Raw genomic sequence first — 19444 nt, 5'->3', positions numbered from 1 at the left:
TATAGCCTGTATCCAGTCAGTTTTTAATTAAGATATACAGTATATTGTATTGAGATGTGCAGTAAATATTTTCTGTTGTATAAGGAAAATAAGTTACTAACATTAAGTCAATATTTAAACAAATAGAATGTTCATATGTCACTTACAGTGGAAATTCGTTCTATAACAGGTTGGAAAAGCTCCAAAGGACAGATTATGCAGACGGGCAAGTAATACTATTTATCTAAAGATGACAAGGAATTTAGAAATACAATTACATTTTGTTTCAATGGTCATTAAATCTGTTTTTCATGGTTTTAATATGACAATGCATAAAGGGATCTTGGTAGGAGAAATTAAAATAAATATTGATTAATTTTAGCCAGTTTGATAAATCAAAGTTGAAAGGTCTAGTAAAAAACTAGTAAAAATGTTATAGAAAATGAACTTGAGACTGAAATTTCCCTGGCTAACATTTTGTTGATATAAGTTTATCAGCTGTGTACAAGGGATAATAGTGTGTTTGTTTTTGAGGAATATAGCTACTTGCTAGAACAATGCAGTAAGTGGAGAGAATAAGCAACTTTTATAATCAAGACTTTTTCCAGATGTTGCAAAGCTTTTTTGAAGTTCTCAGATGCTACTTTTGTCTGTTATATCCAAATATTTGTGTTACAACTATTTGGCCTTAAACATAATGACATGATGAAACTTCAATAAGTGATGGTGCTTGCAAAATCTTCCCCCTCAGAAATGTGAACAGTGCTGTTAGAGACCCTCCGAGATGATTGGTTGCAATTAAAATGTTTTCAAGTGCATCCAAGTAAAATCATACTGAAGAGATTTATTCTGTCTTTGTTTAATAGGATGTAGGTATGGGTGATGCTGCAATGACATCTTTTGTTGGCTCATGTTCAGATCTTCTTCAAACCTTAATGGAGGTAAGAGATCTTTGATTTAAAAAAATACATACATAAGAATGGTTCTAGTAGTAAGTTTTTGCCATGAAAATGGAAGGCAACACTGATAATATAGAAACTTTCAGGACTTCATTAGTCAATATGCGGGGGTTTTTTCTATTGAACGTGGGACTGTTGTCCTTTTTTAAAAAAAAAACTTTTGCAGGAGAAATTGTGCTTTGTAATGTAACTCCTGTTTTTTTGATCTTACTGATCAGTAGCATAACCTTTTTTTTTTTAATAAACACTAATTGCTCTGCATTGCTGTCCTAGGCTGATGTTAGTAGTGATGAAATGCAAGCTCCAGTTTTGGACACAGAAGATGCCTGGGTGTCAGCTGAAGGACCAATCTCAATAGTAGAACTAGCCCTGGATCAGAAACACATCCACTACCCACTTGTCGAACACCAGTCAGTGTTGTGTACTATATTATATGCAATCATGAGGTTTTCTCTGAAAAGTGTGAAACCTCTCTCGCTATTTGACAGTAAGGTAGGTCTTTTTAAAGGTGTTATGAATACATATATTATAATGAAATGCTGTTCTTGATGCTGCTAGTTGACAAGCATGCATTTTTTATCATTAATAGCTAATTCAACACAGTATATGGATTGATGTCATGTCAAAGATAATTGTCACCAATATTTAGTAAAGTAGAAATGTGCTTACTCCTGAATAGTGGTTGAGAAGTGTCAGTCAGCTCCCTCCTTTAGTCTGTTATAGCATGTTCAAAAGCTTCAGAGGGGTAGCTGAGGTAGTTACAAGATCTGTTGTTTTTTAAGTTTTTCCTGTTCTAGCATGGTGAGAGAGCTATAAAATCATTTGAGAGCTATAAAAGCTCAGAAATTATGAATAGACTATGATAATGAAATACAAGATTTGTCACACCCTGCAACAATTATTCCTGAAGATTAATGCCATACTTCTTTCTCTGGAATGGACAAATAGCTATCGCCTTAACAGTAAGAAGAAACCGATTAAAAATAAATAAGCTTCAGAGGGGTAGCCAAATTAGACTGTAACTAGAAAAACTTAAACAACAAATAGTCTAGTAGTACCTTGAAGACTAACAAAACATGTAGATAGTGGTATGAGTTTTTGTGGGCATAACCCAATTCTTCAGATGACACATCTGGAAAAACTGGGTTGTGCCCATGAGAGCTCATGATACCATCTACATGCTTTTTAGTCTCTAAGGTGCTGCACATCTATTTGTTTTTTTGTTTTTTTTTAAATAGTTGATATATTTAAAATGGAATCTGTTGTTGCTCCCAAAGTCCTAAAACTGATGCAGAGAAAATGTTATATATTTGAGCTGCTTTCCTTTCAGATGAGGTGCATGCACTTCGTGAATTTTAGACATAAAGGGCTGGTGTAGACTATTGTAAACCTATCCTCCTGGGAAGCAGTTCTGTGCAGAAGTGTCATATTACATATTTCTCCTTAAAGCTGCTTTTATAAAAAATATCTCAAAACAAAATACCTTTTTATTTGTATTTTGCTATTGATTTTTGTCTACATGTAGTCCGCATTCAGCACTTTGTACCTTGCATGCATGCTTATGTACCATTGACTGTCAGTAAAGGGTGTGTGTTACCTCTTTTTTAGGGGGGAGGTGTTACATAAAGCACCTTTCTCCTTCTCTCAAAAATCTCTCTAACTCTGCAAATCAAATCATTTTCCAGAATAGAGTAAAAAAAAGTGCTTCTTTGCCTTTGTTTATGGTTGTCACGGTCCCTTGCCTTTTATCTTTGTCTCAGTCTCTGAAGGTTCCCCAGTGTTCTATAAGCTGCATGCGAGAACTTCTTTAAAGATCCTTAGGGAATCTTGGCTGACGGTTGATAATACTTGAGTATATAAATATTTCAGATGCCACTAACAGGGCAAATCTTCCAAACCCTTTATGTATTTCTTCTTGTTGGTGTATAGAAGTGCACACCTGAACTGCCAGCATTCGTGTTTAACATGTGCCTTTTTGCACCAGCTTCAGTATCTAACATATGAGTGGAGCAGGACAACTCTGCATGTTTAAGTATTGAATGTCACCCTTCCAGTACCAGGTGATGAAAGAAGGCCCCCTTCAGTACAGTATTATTCCGAACATAGATGCCTTTACTTCCTTTTAGCAAGGCTGTGTGTTTTCTTGTCTGTTCAGCATGGCAGTACACAGGACAATGGTTAATGTCAACCTATTTTATTACTGTGCATGCAATTTAAGGGCCACTCAGTGAGCCTTGAAACTTAAAAACAAACACACAGGTTTCCACATACATTACTTTTTAAAAGACTGTGTGAAATACCTCCTACCACAGTCATATTTGACATGTCAGTCTACAATAGCACTTACGGTCTGAAACCAATGCTAGTGGCTTTAAAAACCCTTTATTTCCTTATATAATTATAGCTCCATTTGGTTAACTGTAACAGACTGAGAACCCTTACTATTGAAATTAATAGCCTAACCTTTAAGTTTGAATGCCAGCTGAAGTAATTAAAAAAAAACAACCCTTAGAAACATTAGTAAAACACGCGATTACTTAAGCAAATGTTTGTTTCATAGCTGTTCAGTAATTTAAAATACTACATTTCTCTTTGGGATTGGACACTAAGATGCAATAACATTTAATTGGGGGAAAGTATTTAGTATCCCTTCAAGTGCTTGATCAAAATGGATCTTACTTTGAGTGAGGAGGACAGGAAAAAGGAATACAGTATGGGTTTTTTTTGTTCTCAATTTAGGGCAAAAATGCATTTTTCAAAGACCTGACTTCAATTCAATTGCTGCCCAGCGGAGATATGGATCCAAATATATTATCCATACGCCAACAAGTGAGTTTAAATCCTTTCCACTGACACAAGCAAAGTATAGACCATTAGAGGAGTTTCTGGTAAAATTAAACTGCTGCTAATTCATTTTGGTGTTTGCTTCCAAGTTCCTAATGAAAGCTGTGAGTGCAGTGGTACAAGTACAAAGCTCAGCACAAAAAGCCAGGCATCTCCCAGAAGAGGCATCATTTCCTTCTGAAAAAGACAAGGATTGGCCTGCTTTGGCTATGGATTTGGCTCAGCACCTTCAGGTCAATGAGGATGTGATCAAAAGGCATTATGTATGTGAACTGTATAATTATGGAATGGATCATCTTGGAGAAGAGGTAATGAAAGATGAAAGTGCATCAGCAGCTGAGTTGCTCTGCCTCATGATTTTGATTAACTAGGTCTTTCTGATTACTATTTTCCCTATGTTTTACGAACAGCTTTTCCTTGGCTTGTGCTCCTCCAGCAACAGAAAACAGAACCACATTCTAACACTTAGTTGGAGGGGGTGGGGTGTGAAGAATTTACCCCTTGCTGTGATGGGATTAGCATTGCAGAATAAAACTAACCATAGTAAATCATTGCTAGTTGTCTAGTTGAACTAAGCTCTGAGGTTTGAGACAAGAATTCATCTTTGTCAACAGTTAAAAATGTAGCAGTTCAAAGTACTCCACTTCCTTAACTCAAACTTTAGTGTCAAATTTACTTAGACAAGTTGTCACAGAAAAACAGTTTGAAAATTCATTACTCTGTACATTCATTAAATCTTTGTACTGTGTTTAGGATGGAGATACTTCTGTTCTGTGGTCCCAATAATCGGAGAGAGAGTGGAATTTCTAGTTGGTGCTTCTTAGAGTCAGCGTAGTGTCTTAACAGAAACACAGCCTCTGAACTATCAATATCTGGAATTGCCAAACTGCATGTTGCTTAGTTTTTGCTTTCATTAGATGGAAGAAACAAACATGCAAAGGTGACACTGAATAAGTAAATGATTTTTAAAGAGCCTGGAAAATAAAATTCAGGTGTCTGTAATAATATGCCTGCACATACATCACTAGAGCTCTAATCAGATTTCATTAGGGCAAGTCGAAAAAGGCTTTTTCTTCATCTAGCATTAGACACAGTTTTTCATGCAAAGGGGATGTGAACTCACATTTCAAGAACTGTAAGAGAATCCTATTGAGCCTTAAAGACTCACTGCATCTACAGTGTAGGACTTGGCCAAAACTGTGGCTTTATTCTACAACTCTGTCAATAGCCAACCAATAATAGCCCAGTTTCAAATTCCTTCATTTGTTGGGTGGTTTGTCCTTGTATGTACTGAAGGGAAGGGCTGAAGCAAGATAAGAGTTTCTAAAATAAGTAATATCTAATCTTGTACACTTTTACGATGAGTTTTTTTGCTATATGCTTATTCCCAGGCCATTCTTCAAGTACATGACAAAGAAGTGCTTGCATCACAGCTGCTTGTGCTGACAGGACAGAGACTGGCCTATGCTTTACTACACACACAAACGAAAGAAGGCATGGAGCTGCTGGCCAGGCTTCCTCCAACCCTGTGTACCTGGCTTAAAGCTATGGTAAGTTCAGCCTGAGAAAACACATTTAGCAGAAGGCTTCCGCTTGGTCAAAGATTTTTATTTAAAAATGATCATTTTTAGTAATGCTCTGGTGTAAAGTAGAAGTGCAGGCTTACCTGACTTTATTTCTTGGTAACAGGAGTAAGACAGCTCAGCATGATCAACTATCTGGTCATCTCTACTCCACTATAAAATTTCTAATGTTAGATCTGTATAAGTCTAGACATATCAGAAAATTAGCATGCCTTTTTCCGATGGGCCAAATTTCAGAAATTTGGAAGATCCCTTCTTCCTTGTGGAAGGAGGAAGACAGGGCTTCTGAAAAAGCATGTCTGTGCCCAAAAAAAGAAAGCAGCAAAGCAGCTGTGTTCCCTGGATGCTATAGAGTTCTTCCAGGATACCTCTGGTATCCTGGAAAAAACCTGTAGTGTAGACATGGCCTAAAAAGCCACCCTGTTCGAGGTTGCATATACTCAAACGCTTCAGAGGGTTAGGGGACTGAATTGTTCAAGTAAGTGTAAAACATTGCAAATTTGCTGCTCATGAGAACAAGAGGTGTGGGAGCACGCATGTTTCTTTCTAAAAGATTAAACAATGTATTTGTACTTTTATGGCTGGTCACTGTGCCTTGGAAAACATGACATAATACAGTGAAGCAGTTCCCGGGATTTAAAACACACGTATAATTGTTGGCAATATGTTCAAACAGCTTCTATTTGATCTTCCTTGGAGAAGACTATATGCTAAATCTGTGAAACTAACTATTAAATAAGCTTGTGGAATGAATCATCTTTCAGAACCACCAAATCTGGTTTTCTGCTGTGCATGGGTGAGTGCCGTTGTCACAATGCAATCTGAGAAGCATTACTAACAGTATATCAGTGCTGTGGAGGAAAGACTTAAGTCTTCCTGAACAGCCTTTCCTGTGTGAGTGCTTCTGTAAGTTTGGAGGTACACATTTGTACTTATAAGCAAACTTCCTTGCAGCAAAAAGAATCACAGGGTTTTCTATACGCTTTCCTTCTACTACTACTCTTAACGATTTAAAAATCTTTTGTAGGACCCTCACGATCTTCAAAACAGAGAAGTGCCCATTGCAACAACAGCAAAACTAGTGAACAAAGTAATAGAGCATTTACCAGAAAACCATGGGCAATACAGCCTTGCTTTGCATCTGATAGAGGCTGTAGAAGCAATCTCTTCTTGACAATGTACATACTAAACACTTCTGCTGCAAAATGAGGTCATGCATGATTTTATACACTAAGGGTCACCTTTATAAAAGGAATTCATGTGGCTTTTGTAAAATAAACTTAATTCAGAAACAACTGCTTTTACAATGGAGTCCATCTAAGTTCCATACTATTGTGCATAATATACGAGGAGCTAGTAATCTTTGTACATCTGTCAACTTGTGTTCCACTATTTATTTCTAGTTCAAGCACCTGTGCTCCATTTTAGATGGTTATATTTAACAGCAATTTTATTCCACATTTACATGTGAGATTCTATATTTCATACTCTGAAGAAACATTACATGTATTTTCCATTTATGCTTGATTTTTGAACAAGCAGCAGTTGCATAAATCTATCATGTAAAGAAAAATATTAGGCTATCATGTCTTGTTTTACTCCATCAAAGAGATCTTCATTCTGCAGGGTCCCTAATACTTAACCTTCAGGGGAGCCAGTGCTGATGCAGAAGTTCTCTTCCTGTAACAGCTGTATAGGAAGCAGGACAAAATAGCTTTGTATTTTCACACAAACAGCATCCTTAATGGGGATGAAATGAGAGAGGAACCTCCCCCATCAAAGTTCAACTCTTAGAGAAGAATACACTTAAAATGATCAGTGTTGAAACAAACCTCTCTGTATATCTGTGGCTGCATGCCCCACACAAGATTGGCACATAAGTTTCCTAGTGCAGCTGTTATGGAAATCCTGGTGAAGTTAGGACTGCAGGAGCAAGCTTCTGGACTTCTTACCAGAAAAATCATGTAAAACTGATGTATTAATAGAGCAATGCCATGGGATAATGCATCCTGTGGGGAGCACGAGTGTGTTATACATTAAAATCACATTGTTAAAATGCGAGGGAACTTCTAGAATACACCTGCAGGGTCTACACAGACTAATAAATGTGCATTATTGCCCATGTTGAGCTGAAGATCTGTAATACAGAAGGCTTGAGCTTTATAAAATCGTGTGTGTTCTACATAGGACAGTGCCAACGGATAGCTATATTTTGCAGCCAGAATCTCTTAAGTATTGGGTGATATTTAAGCCATCAGAAGCAGACCATTTTATCATACTGCAGTTAAGTATCCATGTTGTACTCGGCTGTATGTTTCCTGTGAAAGTTAGAACTGGAAGAATAATGGTCACCAATCCCATTCTTGTCTTGAGCCTGTACAAGTTATAATGGAAACACCTAGCTGACTCTTGCAACTTGCACTTATCTGCAATTGTTAACTATACACACAAAGCTCATAAATCTACCTTTTTTAGATAAGTTTTTGGTGATAATAGGATATAGGATTCAGCAACCCACTTCAGTAATGATTATCTTCTCTGAGTTATTCCCTGCTGACAGCAGCAAACTATAAATTTTCACAGGAGCTAGGACTGTCACACCACAAGAAGGGTTTATTTGAAATAAACTATCTGTCTGAGGTTTGCTTATTCAGTATTCTTAGCTATGAACTTACAGAAATCAGTGTGCAATGCTACATCACTTTTTGTAATATGGAAGGTTTTTTAAAACAATTCCATTTTGCATTTAAAAGAATGTTGCTACAATTATTTTATACCTACTATTGCTCTGAGATTATGGCTACCATGAAAGCAAATAACTAATCTGCCAATGTTATGTTTCACAACACTAACATGTTACATATAGGCAAGAGACAGATGGATGTTTGAGATGTTACAGGTTACTCCAGGCCTTGTTGTCTAATGCCTTGTCTAGAATGCACTTCAACATGCTGTAGATAGTAATGGATTTTGAGGGCCTACTGTCCACTATGAAACCTGCTTTAGCTAACACATTTAGGGCTGTTTCTTGTATCCATTAAATTCCTTTATGCTACCAGCACAGCATAAAGGAACTTAGTGTAATTGAGAATCAAGGCCAAAGAGGTTATATGAAACACTTTACACCAAACCTGTAATGTATTGTAAGTAATAAGATTATGTATATACTGCTATTTTCTGTCACTTGCTGTGGATCTGTGTAAATCAAATAAACTTAGGATTTGATTCTAGTTTTTTTTTCCATTCATTGGCATGCAGACCAGAGTCATGATGTATAGTTTTTTCAGCATACATAAATGGTTTAGCTGAACTACATACAGTCACAGTTTAGACTGTACTATCAACCAGTATTAACATAACTTAATGCTAGTGATCCTCTCTTCTACAATGCACATAGAAGTTGTATCTTTTCCGAAAACAGATTGCACTTACCTTAGACTAACTGACATTGAGAGATGCTTATAGCCCAAGACTGTTCAAAGAACAGCACTCTGGTTTGAAGAACAGCTTTTATTAAGTGTAAAGTTGATATAAACAAGCATTTTGAAAGTTTTTTCCACTACTGTAGTTCTGCTCAGATTAAGGCATAAAATGCATTGCCCAAGACCAGCTATAGCTTTCTTCAGCATACATTGAGTTTTCTTTTAATTCTGCAGTTATTTTGTAGTTGGGGTTCCATTTGGTTAATGAAGCATTGAATTTGCCATCTTTACATATTTTACAGCTCAAGTGGAAATATCTACATATTTGTCCAGCTCTTGTCTTGCTGCTTTAACCTTTAAGCACTCCATTTCCCAGCAATGACTTCTGTGCAGCGCGGACACAGTGAGAGCAGAGAATCAGCAGTGTACTTCCTACAACGAAGGCATTTTGCTTTAGCAGCTGGAAGCACTATAACTTTATAAGATGACTCTTCACGAATATCGCCACCTGTCAAAGAAAATATTACTGTATGATGTACGCAGCCTCCCTCTAACTGTATTTAGGGGTTTATAATTTCTCTATTCCCTTCTATAAAACAAAAGCTAAACCCCATGACGAAACTTTGACTAGAATCCTAAATGCAGGTGAAAGACCAAGAAAAACTGCAGTGTGCATCCTGGGGCTGATATTGCTCAGCTTTTGGTAATAGAAACAATCTCGGGTAAATTTCTACACAGCAAATATGGCTGACGCTGTTTTGTTCCGTTAGTCCCATTTTCTTACCTTCTAAGTTGATCAAAAACGTCCCTTTAATGATCTTTTCATCAGTGGCCATTTCTATAGGTAGTTCAGACAGTAGAGTTGTTTGTGAAGCCATCATGATTTCATTTAACTGAGAGACACTGGAAGATTCCTCAGACTGCAGGGCCTAGAAAGAACAATTTGCTTTTTGAACTTAAATAGCTTAAGCTTTTGCAACAAATGCACGTAACAACGCAGCCAGGGGTTTGCACACATTATTAAGAGGCTCTGCAAGCTTGCTGACTTAGGACCAGAGTTGAGCAGTTAGATGCACGACATGTTGACAGCAAGAGTCATGTCTCCAGCTGCTGGAGTCAGTCCTACTGCCAGCAATACCATGACTATATTCTGACAGCTCCCACAGTGAGGACAGGGGCATAAAACAAGCTTCCAAAAGGGTTACCAGACTGATATCCCCGGAAACATCTCACCGGTATCATTTCAAACTTCAAAGCACCTGCCTCAATGCCTTGGGCCCTAGCACAGGTGAAGCCTTTGCATTTTAAAGGCTCAGTTTCAGGCATAGTAGTAATTCCCAGGTCTGACAACAAAGTGGCTGGGGATGGAAGGTGGACAGGCAAAGGGACAGTTACAACAGGCCCTTTAAATTGCCACCAGAATGCGGCACCCTCTGTGTGGTTCCTAGGGAGGGGGGTGCACCACACTCTGGGTAAGCTGCTTTCAGGAGCACGGAGCCTAGCCCCTCCCAATCCACCTTGCCTGCGGAGGCTGGTGGCTTCTTAGTGACACATTCATTAGCAACTAGATTGCAACAATCACCAAGTTGTTTCGTATAGGCTTGGCGCTGACTTAGGCACTCAGTGGACCAAGGAATTAGAAGGTCCAAAATTCCATAATCTATTCTTCCTGTATCATCTCCTCCTGTACTGAGCTGGAAGCCAATAGGGAAGCGTGAGGCCCAGAGAGATGCCCACCTCGTACCTGCAGGGCGCAATGCTGAAGGAACTCTGAGGTTGCCTACCAGATCAAACCTCCACAGAACAGCTGAGGTGATAGCAGTGGAAATGGAGTGCTACCTTCACCCCTACTTTTACCCAACAGCCAGTGCTAAGAGCAGCCATCTGGGACAGGAGATCACCCAGGTGCCAGGCAAGTACCCTCACCCCAGGCTAGTGCGCAGCTGTTTCATTGTGTGTGAAATACATGAACATTTGCTGAGCAAGACAAAATGATGCTATAGCCATGGTGTCCAACATGCTAACCACATGTGGCTAGTTGGCTTGAACAACATGGCTGTTTGGCTGGTTGAGTGGGGCTAGTTGGCTATAGCATAAGCTACTAAAGCAGCTGCTACTACAGAACTAGGTGGACACCACTGTCTTAGAGCATTCACTCAACTTGAGCCTCTCAAATTGCTGCTCCAAGGCAGAGGGAAGATTGGGAGCCAGGTATCCCACATCCCAGGTGAGTGCGCTAACAAGGGAGGGAACCTAGGCACCTGACTCCAGGAGAGGGCTTCCCACTGCAAATCCCAAATGATGATTGGCATCTAATTCCTCCTGCGAGTGGGGCTTAGGCTTGTGGTCTTCGGAGCCACCTCACTCTCCTGTACATTGTACAAAGTGCCTAGACTCCTGTCTTGGGGCTATGGATTCCACTAGATCTCAGGGCACCTCCTTGCTAAGCACTGCATCCCTGACTAGCAGTCTCTTGCAGAGGTCTAGCCCTAAGTGCTCAAGTAGCTTAGAAGAAGTTATTTTTTCTAGTACAATAACTGGTGAGGCAGGTGGGAGGACGCTTTTTGTTTTTACCTCCATTAACTCAAAGAGCAGCCCAGGCTCAATTACAATGACCACCTCGTGCTCCAAAGCATTCTTGCCAGCAATGGATCCAAGGAAAGAATCTCTCATCGCACATGCAGCCTCTACCACTTCTTCTAGGCCAGGTTTCTTCCACACTGAGCTTGTGGTAATCCAGCCGGAACGAAACACACACTCTGATTCTTGAAACAAAATTAAACATGTTTAATGCATCGGTGTTTTTGTGGTCTCTGCTGCCTTACCATAAATCTCTGCCTCTAATTTCTTTACATATTTCATATAAAGGAACGCTGGGACCTTTTATCTGCAAGGATAAAAACCACAGATTTTCTTAAAAATGCAAACTTGTCAATAGTTACTGTTCGAGTACAAGTCCTATGAAATGTTAGTGTCTGGATTTTGTGGCAGAGTTGTATATGCGTTACCTTTCTTGTATGGGAGATACTGGAAAACCTCCTCTGCCAGATGAGGAAGGATTGGAGCAAATGATCGCACCACTACATCCAAAGCCTCTGCTAAGGCTGTTTGACATGAACGACGTTTAGGATCTTTTTCTTCTTCACAGTAAAGCCTGTAAGTCACAAGAGGTGAGAGTTTGTGACATTGCTTGCAGAAAGGAAAAAGAGTTCAGCCAGATAAACAAGACATGGAATTTTAAACAGTAAGTGGCGAGATTTTCACAAGAGATGAAGATGTTGGGTGGTTGGCATCTCGCCACTTAATTTAGGTAAAATGTGCTTCCTTGACAAGTTTGGCTCCTATTCTTCTTCTATGAGAAAACAATTTGGCAATTACATTCAACAGACATGAATGTCTACTAACACTGGAGATATTAAACTTACTTTCCTCTCAAAGCACCAGGCTGCATTTTACTGAAAGGGAATGAGATCCTTGTATAATATGTAAAGCACTTTGGTATCTATTCCTAGGGAAGACCTAAAATGAAAGGTGATTATGCTATTCTCATTTAAGGGGACCTGTTCTGCATCTTCCACTAAGCACTTACCTTTGTGCTCCTCTCCTTTTAAATGGAACATGATTGGCTTTTACTTGCCATAATTTAGAAAGAGAGCAGCACACTGGTGTGGCCAGATATGCAACTGCATCTTCTATAGCTCAGAGCCACATACCCGTTTGTACGGTCACACCCCTTTGGAGAACTGAGTGGGTTTCATAACAATTTTGGTGGAATCTTTGTTGACTACACCCATCAGTATGCTGGTATTGTCCTTCGTTCATTTTAAGAAACTAATGAGGGCAACTATTGCTCCCCCAGCACTAATACTAAATAGGTTTTATGTAGGTTTTTCAATATCGACTTAAGGGCCTAACTTTAAGCCATCGTTTATTTTTTTAAATATATTTTTTAAAATGTAAGTTACTGTGTCCTGCTTTTACAAAAGTTATGGGTTTCAAAGGACTGTTTAAAGAGGTTTCCTGTCACTACCTTGCCTTTTTAACTAGCTTTCGTAGCCAAAAGTTGTGTGTGTGTATAGAAGCAGTGACCCCTCAAAGGGCTTCAGTGTTTTGAGTCCCCAGGAGAGAGAGTCTATACCCAGCCTGAACTAGCATAAAAAGTCTGAGAGAAAAAACTCCCACACAAAGAAAAAAATATTTTGGAGAAATCTGAGATTAAGGATCAGGAAGTATGACACCCCTGGAAAACCTGGGACAGATGTAGCAAAAGCGACTACTGGAAAATCTGGAGCTTTTCAGTTCTTGCACAATACTAGCTTGCCCTCCAACCACTTTTTTTTTTTTTTTTTTAAACAAAACCTATTATCATAGTTCCCTCTACGGTGCACGGCTGCCCACAAACAATTCTAGGCCCAGCCGCCTCCTTTCCTACTGGAAGGTATGTTGTGTGGTGGTGGGTTCCTGGCTCAATGAAATGCATGCCAGGCTGTGTGGTGGGTGCCTGCCCCCGTGTGCTCCAGCTGGAACCAGGGCACAGTGAGCCCCAGTTCTAGCTCCTGTGGACACCATGTGGCCTGGCTGCATAGGGGCAACTGCCTCAGTATTAGGTAGGTCACAGACACTATAACACATTTAAAAACACCACTTATGAGCTTATTTCTCCTTCTATTTAAAAAATAAAATAAAATTGCAGTCGAGCTTGGCAATGAACCCTGAAGTAGAAGACATTTTAAAGTACTTTTATTAATGAAAGTTGCATAGACTAAGTTATTTAGGAAGGCAACGTTAAATGTGAGAAAACTACCTCAAGTTTCCCCTACGTACCAAGCATAAACCGTGGTTCTGTCCAAAAGATGGACACAAGAAAGGAAAATACTGGCACCAGTCTATGTATGTTATTATAGTGCCCAGTGGCTGGTAGGTCAGATTTAATTGAGGAGGAAGCTAAACTGGGAGAAGGGTCTGGGAGAGGGCTATATACAGAGGAAGTTGGCTACTTAAAATTGTGAAGAATTTTTTTTTTTACTTCATAGTAAACATTTAAAGTCATGCACCTTGTTAATTATCCCTTGGTTTAGTATTCTTTCTTCCATAGCATTTAAAAATATATAAGATAAATGTTAACTTAGGGGGCCATGGTGACACATCCAATCGAGCTCATATGACCTCAATATTGGTGCACAAGACAAAAATCACTCTGCTCTTGGATGGAAAATCTTGAGGGAACACTGCCTGGTATGTCTGATTCTGAACCCATAAGTTCTCCAACTAACAAGAGAGTATTAGTAAAGAAAAAGAAATGGTTACTTACCTCATAACTGTCGTTTTTTGAGATGTGTTGCTCATGTCCATTCCAGTTAGGTGTGTGTGTGCCGCGCGCATGTATCCCTTAGCAGTATCCATTGGGCCAACCAGGGAGCCCCCTGGAGTGGTGCTGCAATACTGGGGTATATATATACCCTTGATGGTCCTCCACCCCCTCAATTCCTTCTTGCCGGAATCCTCTGATGAAGGGGAGGTAGATGGGGTTTGGAATGGACATGAGCACCACATCGCGAAGAACAGTTACGAGGTAAGTAACTATTTCTTCTTCTGAATGCTTGCTCATGTCCATTCCAGTTAGGTGACCCCCTAGGAGTACTACTGGAGGCAGGGTTGGAGACTAATCTGTAATGGACTGCAACACAGCCCTACCAAAGGCAGCGTTGTCTCTGGCCTGCTGCACAATTGCATAATGGCTTGTGGATGTATGTATAGAGGACCATGTGGCTGTTCTGCAGATATTTAGAATAGGCACCGGTGCAACAAAGGCCATCGACAAGGCCTGCATTCTTGTGGAGTGGGCCGTAGGCAGGGATGCTGGCCAATTAGCACGGTTATAACAGGCTCTAATGCAGGATGTGATCCAAGAGGGGACAAACTGTGCTGACATCAGGCGGCCCTTCATCCTCTCAACTATGGAAATAAAGTGTTGTGGTGACCTACGAAACTCTCTCATCCTATCTATGTAAAAGGCTAAAGTTCTCCTAATGTTTAGAGTGCAGGGATCGCTCTTTGAACACTGAGTGTGGTTTTGGGAAGAAAACTGGGAGGCAGATATCCTGGGACATGTGGAAGTGGGAAACTACCTTTGGGAGAAAGGAGGGGTGGAGGTGGAGTCTCACCCTATTATTGAAGAAAACCATATATGGAGGCTCAGACATGAGGGCCCTCAGCTCCAAAACTCTCCTGGACAATGTAATGGCCACTAAAAAAAGCTACCTTCCATGAAAAGTGTTTTAGAGAGCAAGTAGCTAAGGGCTCAAACAGGACTCATTAGCCTCGTTAGAACCAGGTTATGGTCCCAGTGGGGTAAGGGCTGACAAACATGGGGACTGGGCAGGCTGTACCCACTTGAGGAATCGCATATGCACATACTATCCTGCTCCCTTTTCCTGGGTGGAACGCTGCAATAGCTGCTAGGTGAACCCACAAGGATGATGTGAAAAGGCCCTGTTGCCTAAGTTGTAAGAGGTAGTCCAGAACGATAAGGATGGGGACGTCCAAAGGGGCCACACTCACCTACGAGTCCCACAGACAAAAGCACCTCCACTTTGCCATGTACATGGCCCTAGTGGATGGCTTCCTATTCTCCAATAGGACCCTTCTCTCAGGATCAAAATAGAGGTGTTCAGCCTCTGCTAACCACTAAAGTGTCACACTGCAAGGTGGAGGGATGAGAGGTTCAGGTGGTATAACCCCCCCCGCCCCCGGGTCCTGATTAATTAGGTCTGGTACTAATAGCCGCACCACTGGTTCTTCTACTGCTATGTTCAGGAGCGTGGGGAACCAGTGCTGGGAGGCCACACCAGTGCTACCATGATCACTGAAGCCTTGAACCTCCTGATCCTGAGTATTAAGGAGAATGGTCTGGCCTGCTTTCAGACCAGATGTCCTCCAGACTCCAAAGACTCGAGGGCTGCACTAAAGTCTTTGGGCATCCATATCCCTAGACCCACTCTGAGACCTTTCCAGCAAAGCCACAGGCCCGAGCAGGGTAGAAGGAAGGGTAGGAATAACAACAACAACAGAAGGAATAGGCTCAAGAGATCATGGTCAGACTCCAAAAGGGATTCCGGCCCGCCTCATATCAAACAACCTAAGCCCTAATTTTGAAGTTACGCTTGAAAACAGAGTCCCAGTCACCACAATAATTCCTTCCTTTGAGTGCCATCTATCCCATTCCTGCCATGCCTGGACCTGGATTACTTCAGATTGTTGGGTGCTGGGCATGGTGGAGAGCGGATATGCTGTCATGATTATGAGGGTTAGCCAACAGCCTGGGGATTAAGGGGTTAACTACACCTAGCCAGGTGGAGTGACCAATAGGAATGTAGGTGGGACTTTTCAACTGGGACAAAGGAATTTGTTTTTTTGTCCTTTCTCCTTTTTTTTTTGTCTCTGGGAGTTCTCTGCAGATACAGAGAGGGACAAGCATGTCTCTCTCTCTCTCCAAGACACCATTCTTCATTTTCTGTAAGTAGGGTAAAGTTTAGGTAGTTTCGTTAGGTTTTATTGTTTTATGGATTGGGTATGGGATCTGAGATCTGGCACTGTTTAAAAGATGTTTTGGCTTTTCTTTGTAACTAAGTTCTAGGCCCATGGAGTTTCTCCATGAGTATATTTTGTTACCTCCCTATCTAGTCATTATGTTTGCAACAGGAATATTGTTGTAATAATAAAAGTTCTTTCTTTTCTTTTTATTAACCTGGCAGTGGTTAATTGTGTGCCTTGATTTTTATTTTAGGGGTAAGATTTCCCAAATGATCTTTTCCCTGATTTCTTTATCAACATTTGGGTGGTGGCAGCGGAAGTTTTATTCCCAAGATCTAGTTTTTTAAGATTTTGGGGGAATTTTTATACCAAAGCCTGGTAGATAAGGCTTTGGGGTACACTTGCTGACCCCCACTTCTGCATTTATCATGCTAGAGTGGGGAAGGAGCCATGACATATGCCATGCCCTTCCTTTCCTCACCTCCCTCCCATCGCCCTTCCCCATCCCTCTTTAGGGACCCCTCTCAAGCACCAGTTGAGACAAGAGGTGTCATTACTCTTACATCTGGGGATGGTAGAACCCGTTCCAGAGGAGTTCAAGGGGAGAGGGTTTTATTCCCAGTATTTCCTCATTCCGAAGTCCAAGGGAGGTCTTTGACCCTTTCTGGACCTCAGCATTCATAAAGAAAATGAGGTTCAGAATGGTCATCCTCGCTTACATGATTTCTTCCTTAGAGAAAGGAGACTGGTATGCTGCCCTCGATTTGAAGGATGCGTACTTCCACATCTTGGTGATCCCTGCTTACAGGAGAGTCCTGTGATTGACTATGGGACCGGATCATTTTCAGTTCTCAGTCCTCCAATTTGGCCTCTCTACAGCACCTCTGGTCTTCAGCAAATGCATGGCAGCCATAGCAGCCTTCCTAAGGAGGTGCAGGATACAGGTGTTTCCCTACCTGGGCGATTGGTTAATTAGGGGTTCATCCAGGGACCAGGTCCTACAGCACATAGATCTTGTGAAGGGTCTGTTCCACAGGCTGGATCTTCTCATAAATAAGGAAAAATCCACCCTCAACCCCAATCAAGTAACAGACTTCATGGGGGCCATGTGGACTCCATTACAGCGAGGGCCTCTCTCCCCAAGGCCAGGTTCATGGCTATGAGGGCTGTAATCGAGGGACTCAAGGCTTCACCCCACACAATGGCAAGGAACTGCATGAGACTGCAGGGACACATGGCAGCCTGTACCTATGTGGTACAACGTGCCAGGCTGCAACTCCAGCCTCTGCAAGAGTGACTAGCGACATTGTACAATCCAGCATGTGCCTCACTAGATGCAGTAATCACAGTCCTGGGGGATGTCCTTCGCTCCCTCGACTGGTGGCTGCAGGAGCTGATAGTCTGCGAGGGCGTTCCATTCATCAGACAGAGCCTGTCAGTGCAGCTGGTCATGGATGCATCAGACACGGATTGGGGCATCCATCTTTTGACTCTCAAGACACAAGGTATGTGGTCTCTCTCAGACACTTCCTTTGTATAATTGTCAGGGAGCTCAGGGCAGTCATTCTGGCCTGTGTTTCTATAGCATCCGAGACACAAGATTATCTTGGTGCTGACAGACAACATAATGGCAATGTACTATATCAACAAACGGGGCAGTGCCCGTTCTTCTTCCCTGTGCCAGGAAGCCCTACTTCTCTGGGATTTCTGCATTGCCCATGATACCCATCTGGAGGCAGCATACCTTCCAGGGAATCAAAATGTCTTAGAGAGACTCAGCAGGTTGTTCAGGGCCCACGAATGATCCATCAGGAAGGACATTCTGGGAGACGACTTCCAGAGGTAGGGTTATTCCCATCTGGATGTTTGCTTCCCAGGAGAACAGCAAATGCCCAAGCTAATACTCTTATCTGGGTCAGGATTCTCAATTCACAGACACTTACCTTCCTTCCTCCCCCCCGCCCCGCATCCCCCTCCTGTTCTGCAATGTGATTTGTCCTTTTCATATTTGTTCATTTTTTTTAATTGTATCCTTTGGTATATATGGTTGTGACTACTTTCTTCCACTATTTGATCTGAGGAAGTGGGTCTGGCCCACGAAAGCTCATCATCTAATAAACTATCTTGTTAGTCTTTAAAGTGCTACATTGTCCTGCATTTCGGTTCTCAAGGGGACACTCTGCAAGTGCAGTGGCCTCAGCAACTCCTATACATGTTTCCCCTGAACAGGAGATCCTTAAGTATGTTCTCTGCACCTCAGGTGGTATGCCTGACACCTGAAGCCATGCACTACAACTCATGATCACCCCGGAGCCATTGTATGTGCTGCCAAGTCCACAGCATCCAAGGACGCTTGCAGCGCTGTGCATGAAACCACCTTTCCCTCTTTGGATAAAGCCCCGAACTCCTGCTGAACTTCTGTGGAAGAAATTTGTCCATAGCGGACCATGTATTATATGCGTACCTACTTAGCATCATTTGCTTATTAGCAATGTGCAGCTGCAGCCCTCCTGTGGCACAGGTCTTCCTACTGAGCGAATCCAGCTTCTTCAGGTCCTTGCTCTTTGGCGTAGGCCCAGGGAGATCCTGCCTCTCTTTTTGTCCAGTTACCAAGGAGCCTGGGGCAGGACGGGCATACAGGTGCCCACCCGAAAAACAAAATAGCATCTCTCCACCCCTGTCTGGGTGGGAGGTATAGGGGCCAATGTCTGCCACAGAGTTTTTGTGATTTTGGTCAGAGTATTATTGAGGGGTAATGCAATTCTGGCTGGTGCATCTGCCATTAATATATCGATCACAGGTTCTGAGTCCTCCTGGACCTCCTGCACTTATACCCCTAAGTTGGCTGCAAGCTAGCCGAGTAGCTCCCGATGCACCTTGACATCCCACAGCCAGCATGGAGAGCGCAGGGCCAGCCAGGGCTTCGTCTGGGGATGAGGAAGAATACTCCCTGACCAACATTTGCTCATAGTGCCTCCATGCTTTAAGGTGGTGGTGCCACAGAAGGTGGAGCTTGGGTGAGGTTACCCTCACTCTCACTGGTGGCCTCACCATGTTCTTATGGGTGGACAGTTCAGCATTCAATGTTGGGGCCCTTGGCAGCAGAGTAGCAGAGGGCATGCCC

At 41.7% G+C, this 19444-nt stretch overlaps 2 protein-coding genes across 2 annotated transcripts in view; one reads left to right on the top strand and one right to left on the bottom strand.

Annotated features, from left to right (window-relative positions):
• RAB3GAP2 (RAB3 GTPase activating non-catalytic protein subunit 2) overlaps positions 1–8595 on the top strand; it is a 66026-nt gene extending 57431 nt beyond the window's left edge. Inside the window, exons 29-35 of the mRNA XM_075925217.2 lie at positions 170–205; positions 846–920; positions 1212–1430; positions 3678–3767; positions 3872–4090; positions 5174–5332; positions 6393–8595. Coding sequence (XP_075781332.1) covers positions 170–205; positions 846–920; positions 1212–1430; positions 3678–3767; positions 3872–4090; positions 5174–5332; positions 6393–6539 — 945 coding nt within the window. The 3' untranslated portion in view covers positions 6540–8595. The remainder of the gene's footprint in view (positions 1–169; positions 206–845; positions 921–1211; positions 1431–3677; positions 3768–3871; positions 4091–5173; positions 5333–6392) is intronic.
• Positions 6728–19444, bottom strand: part of IARS2 (isoleucyl-tRNA synthetase 2, mitochondrial) — a 60141-nt gene continuing 47424 nt past the window's right edge. The window contains exons 20-23 of the mRNA XM_075925218.2: positions 11796–11941; positions 11362–11552; positions 9572–9716; positions 6728–9295 (exon numbers count right to left, since the gene is read on the bottom strand). Of these exons, the coding sequence (XP_075781333.2) occupies positions 9144–9295; positions 9572–9716; positions 11362–11552; positions 11796–11941 (634 nt within the window). The 3' untranslated portion in view covers positions 6728–9143. The remainder of the gene's footprint in view (positions 9296–9571; positions 9717–11361; positions 11553–11795; positions 11942–19444) is intronic.

Source organism: Pelodiscus sinensis, chromosome 3, assembly GCF_052426305.1.
Source record: "Pelodiscus sinensis isolate ZL-2025 chromosome 3, ASM5242630v1, whole genome shotgun sequence".
Lineage (NCBI taxonomy): Eukaryota > Metazoa > Chordata > Testudines > Trionychidae > Pelodiscus > Pelodiscus sinensis.
Note: the sequence above shows the minus strand (reverse complement) of the source record. Positions and strands in the feature narration are given on the sequence as shown.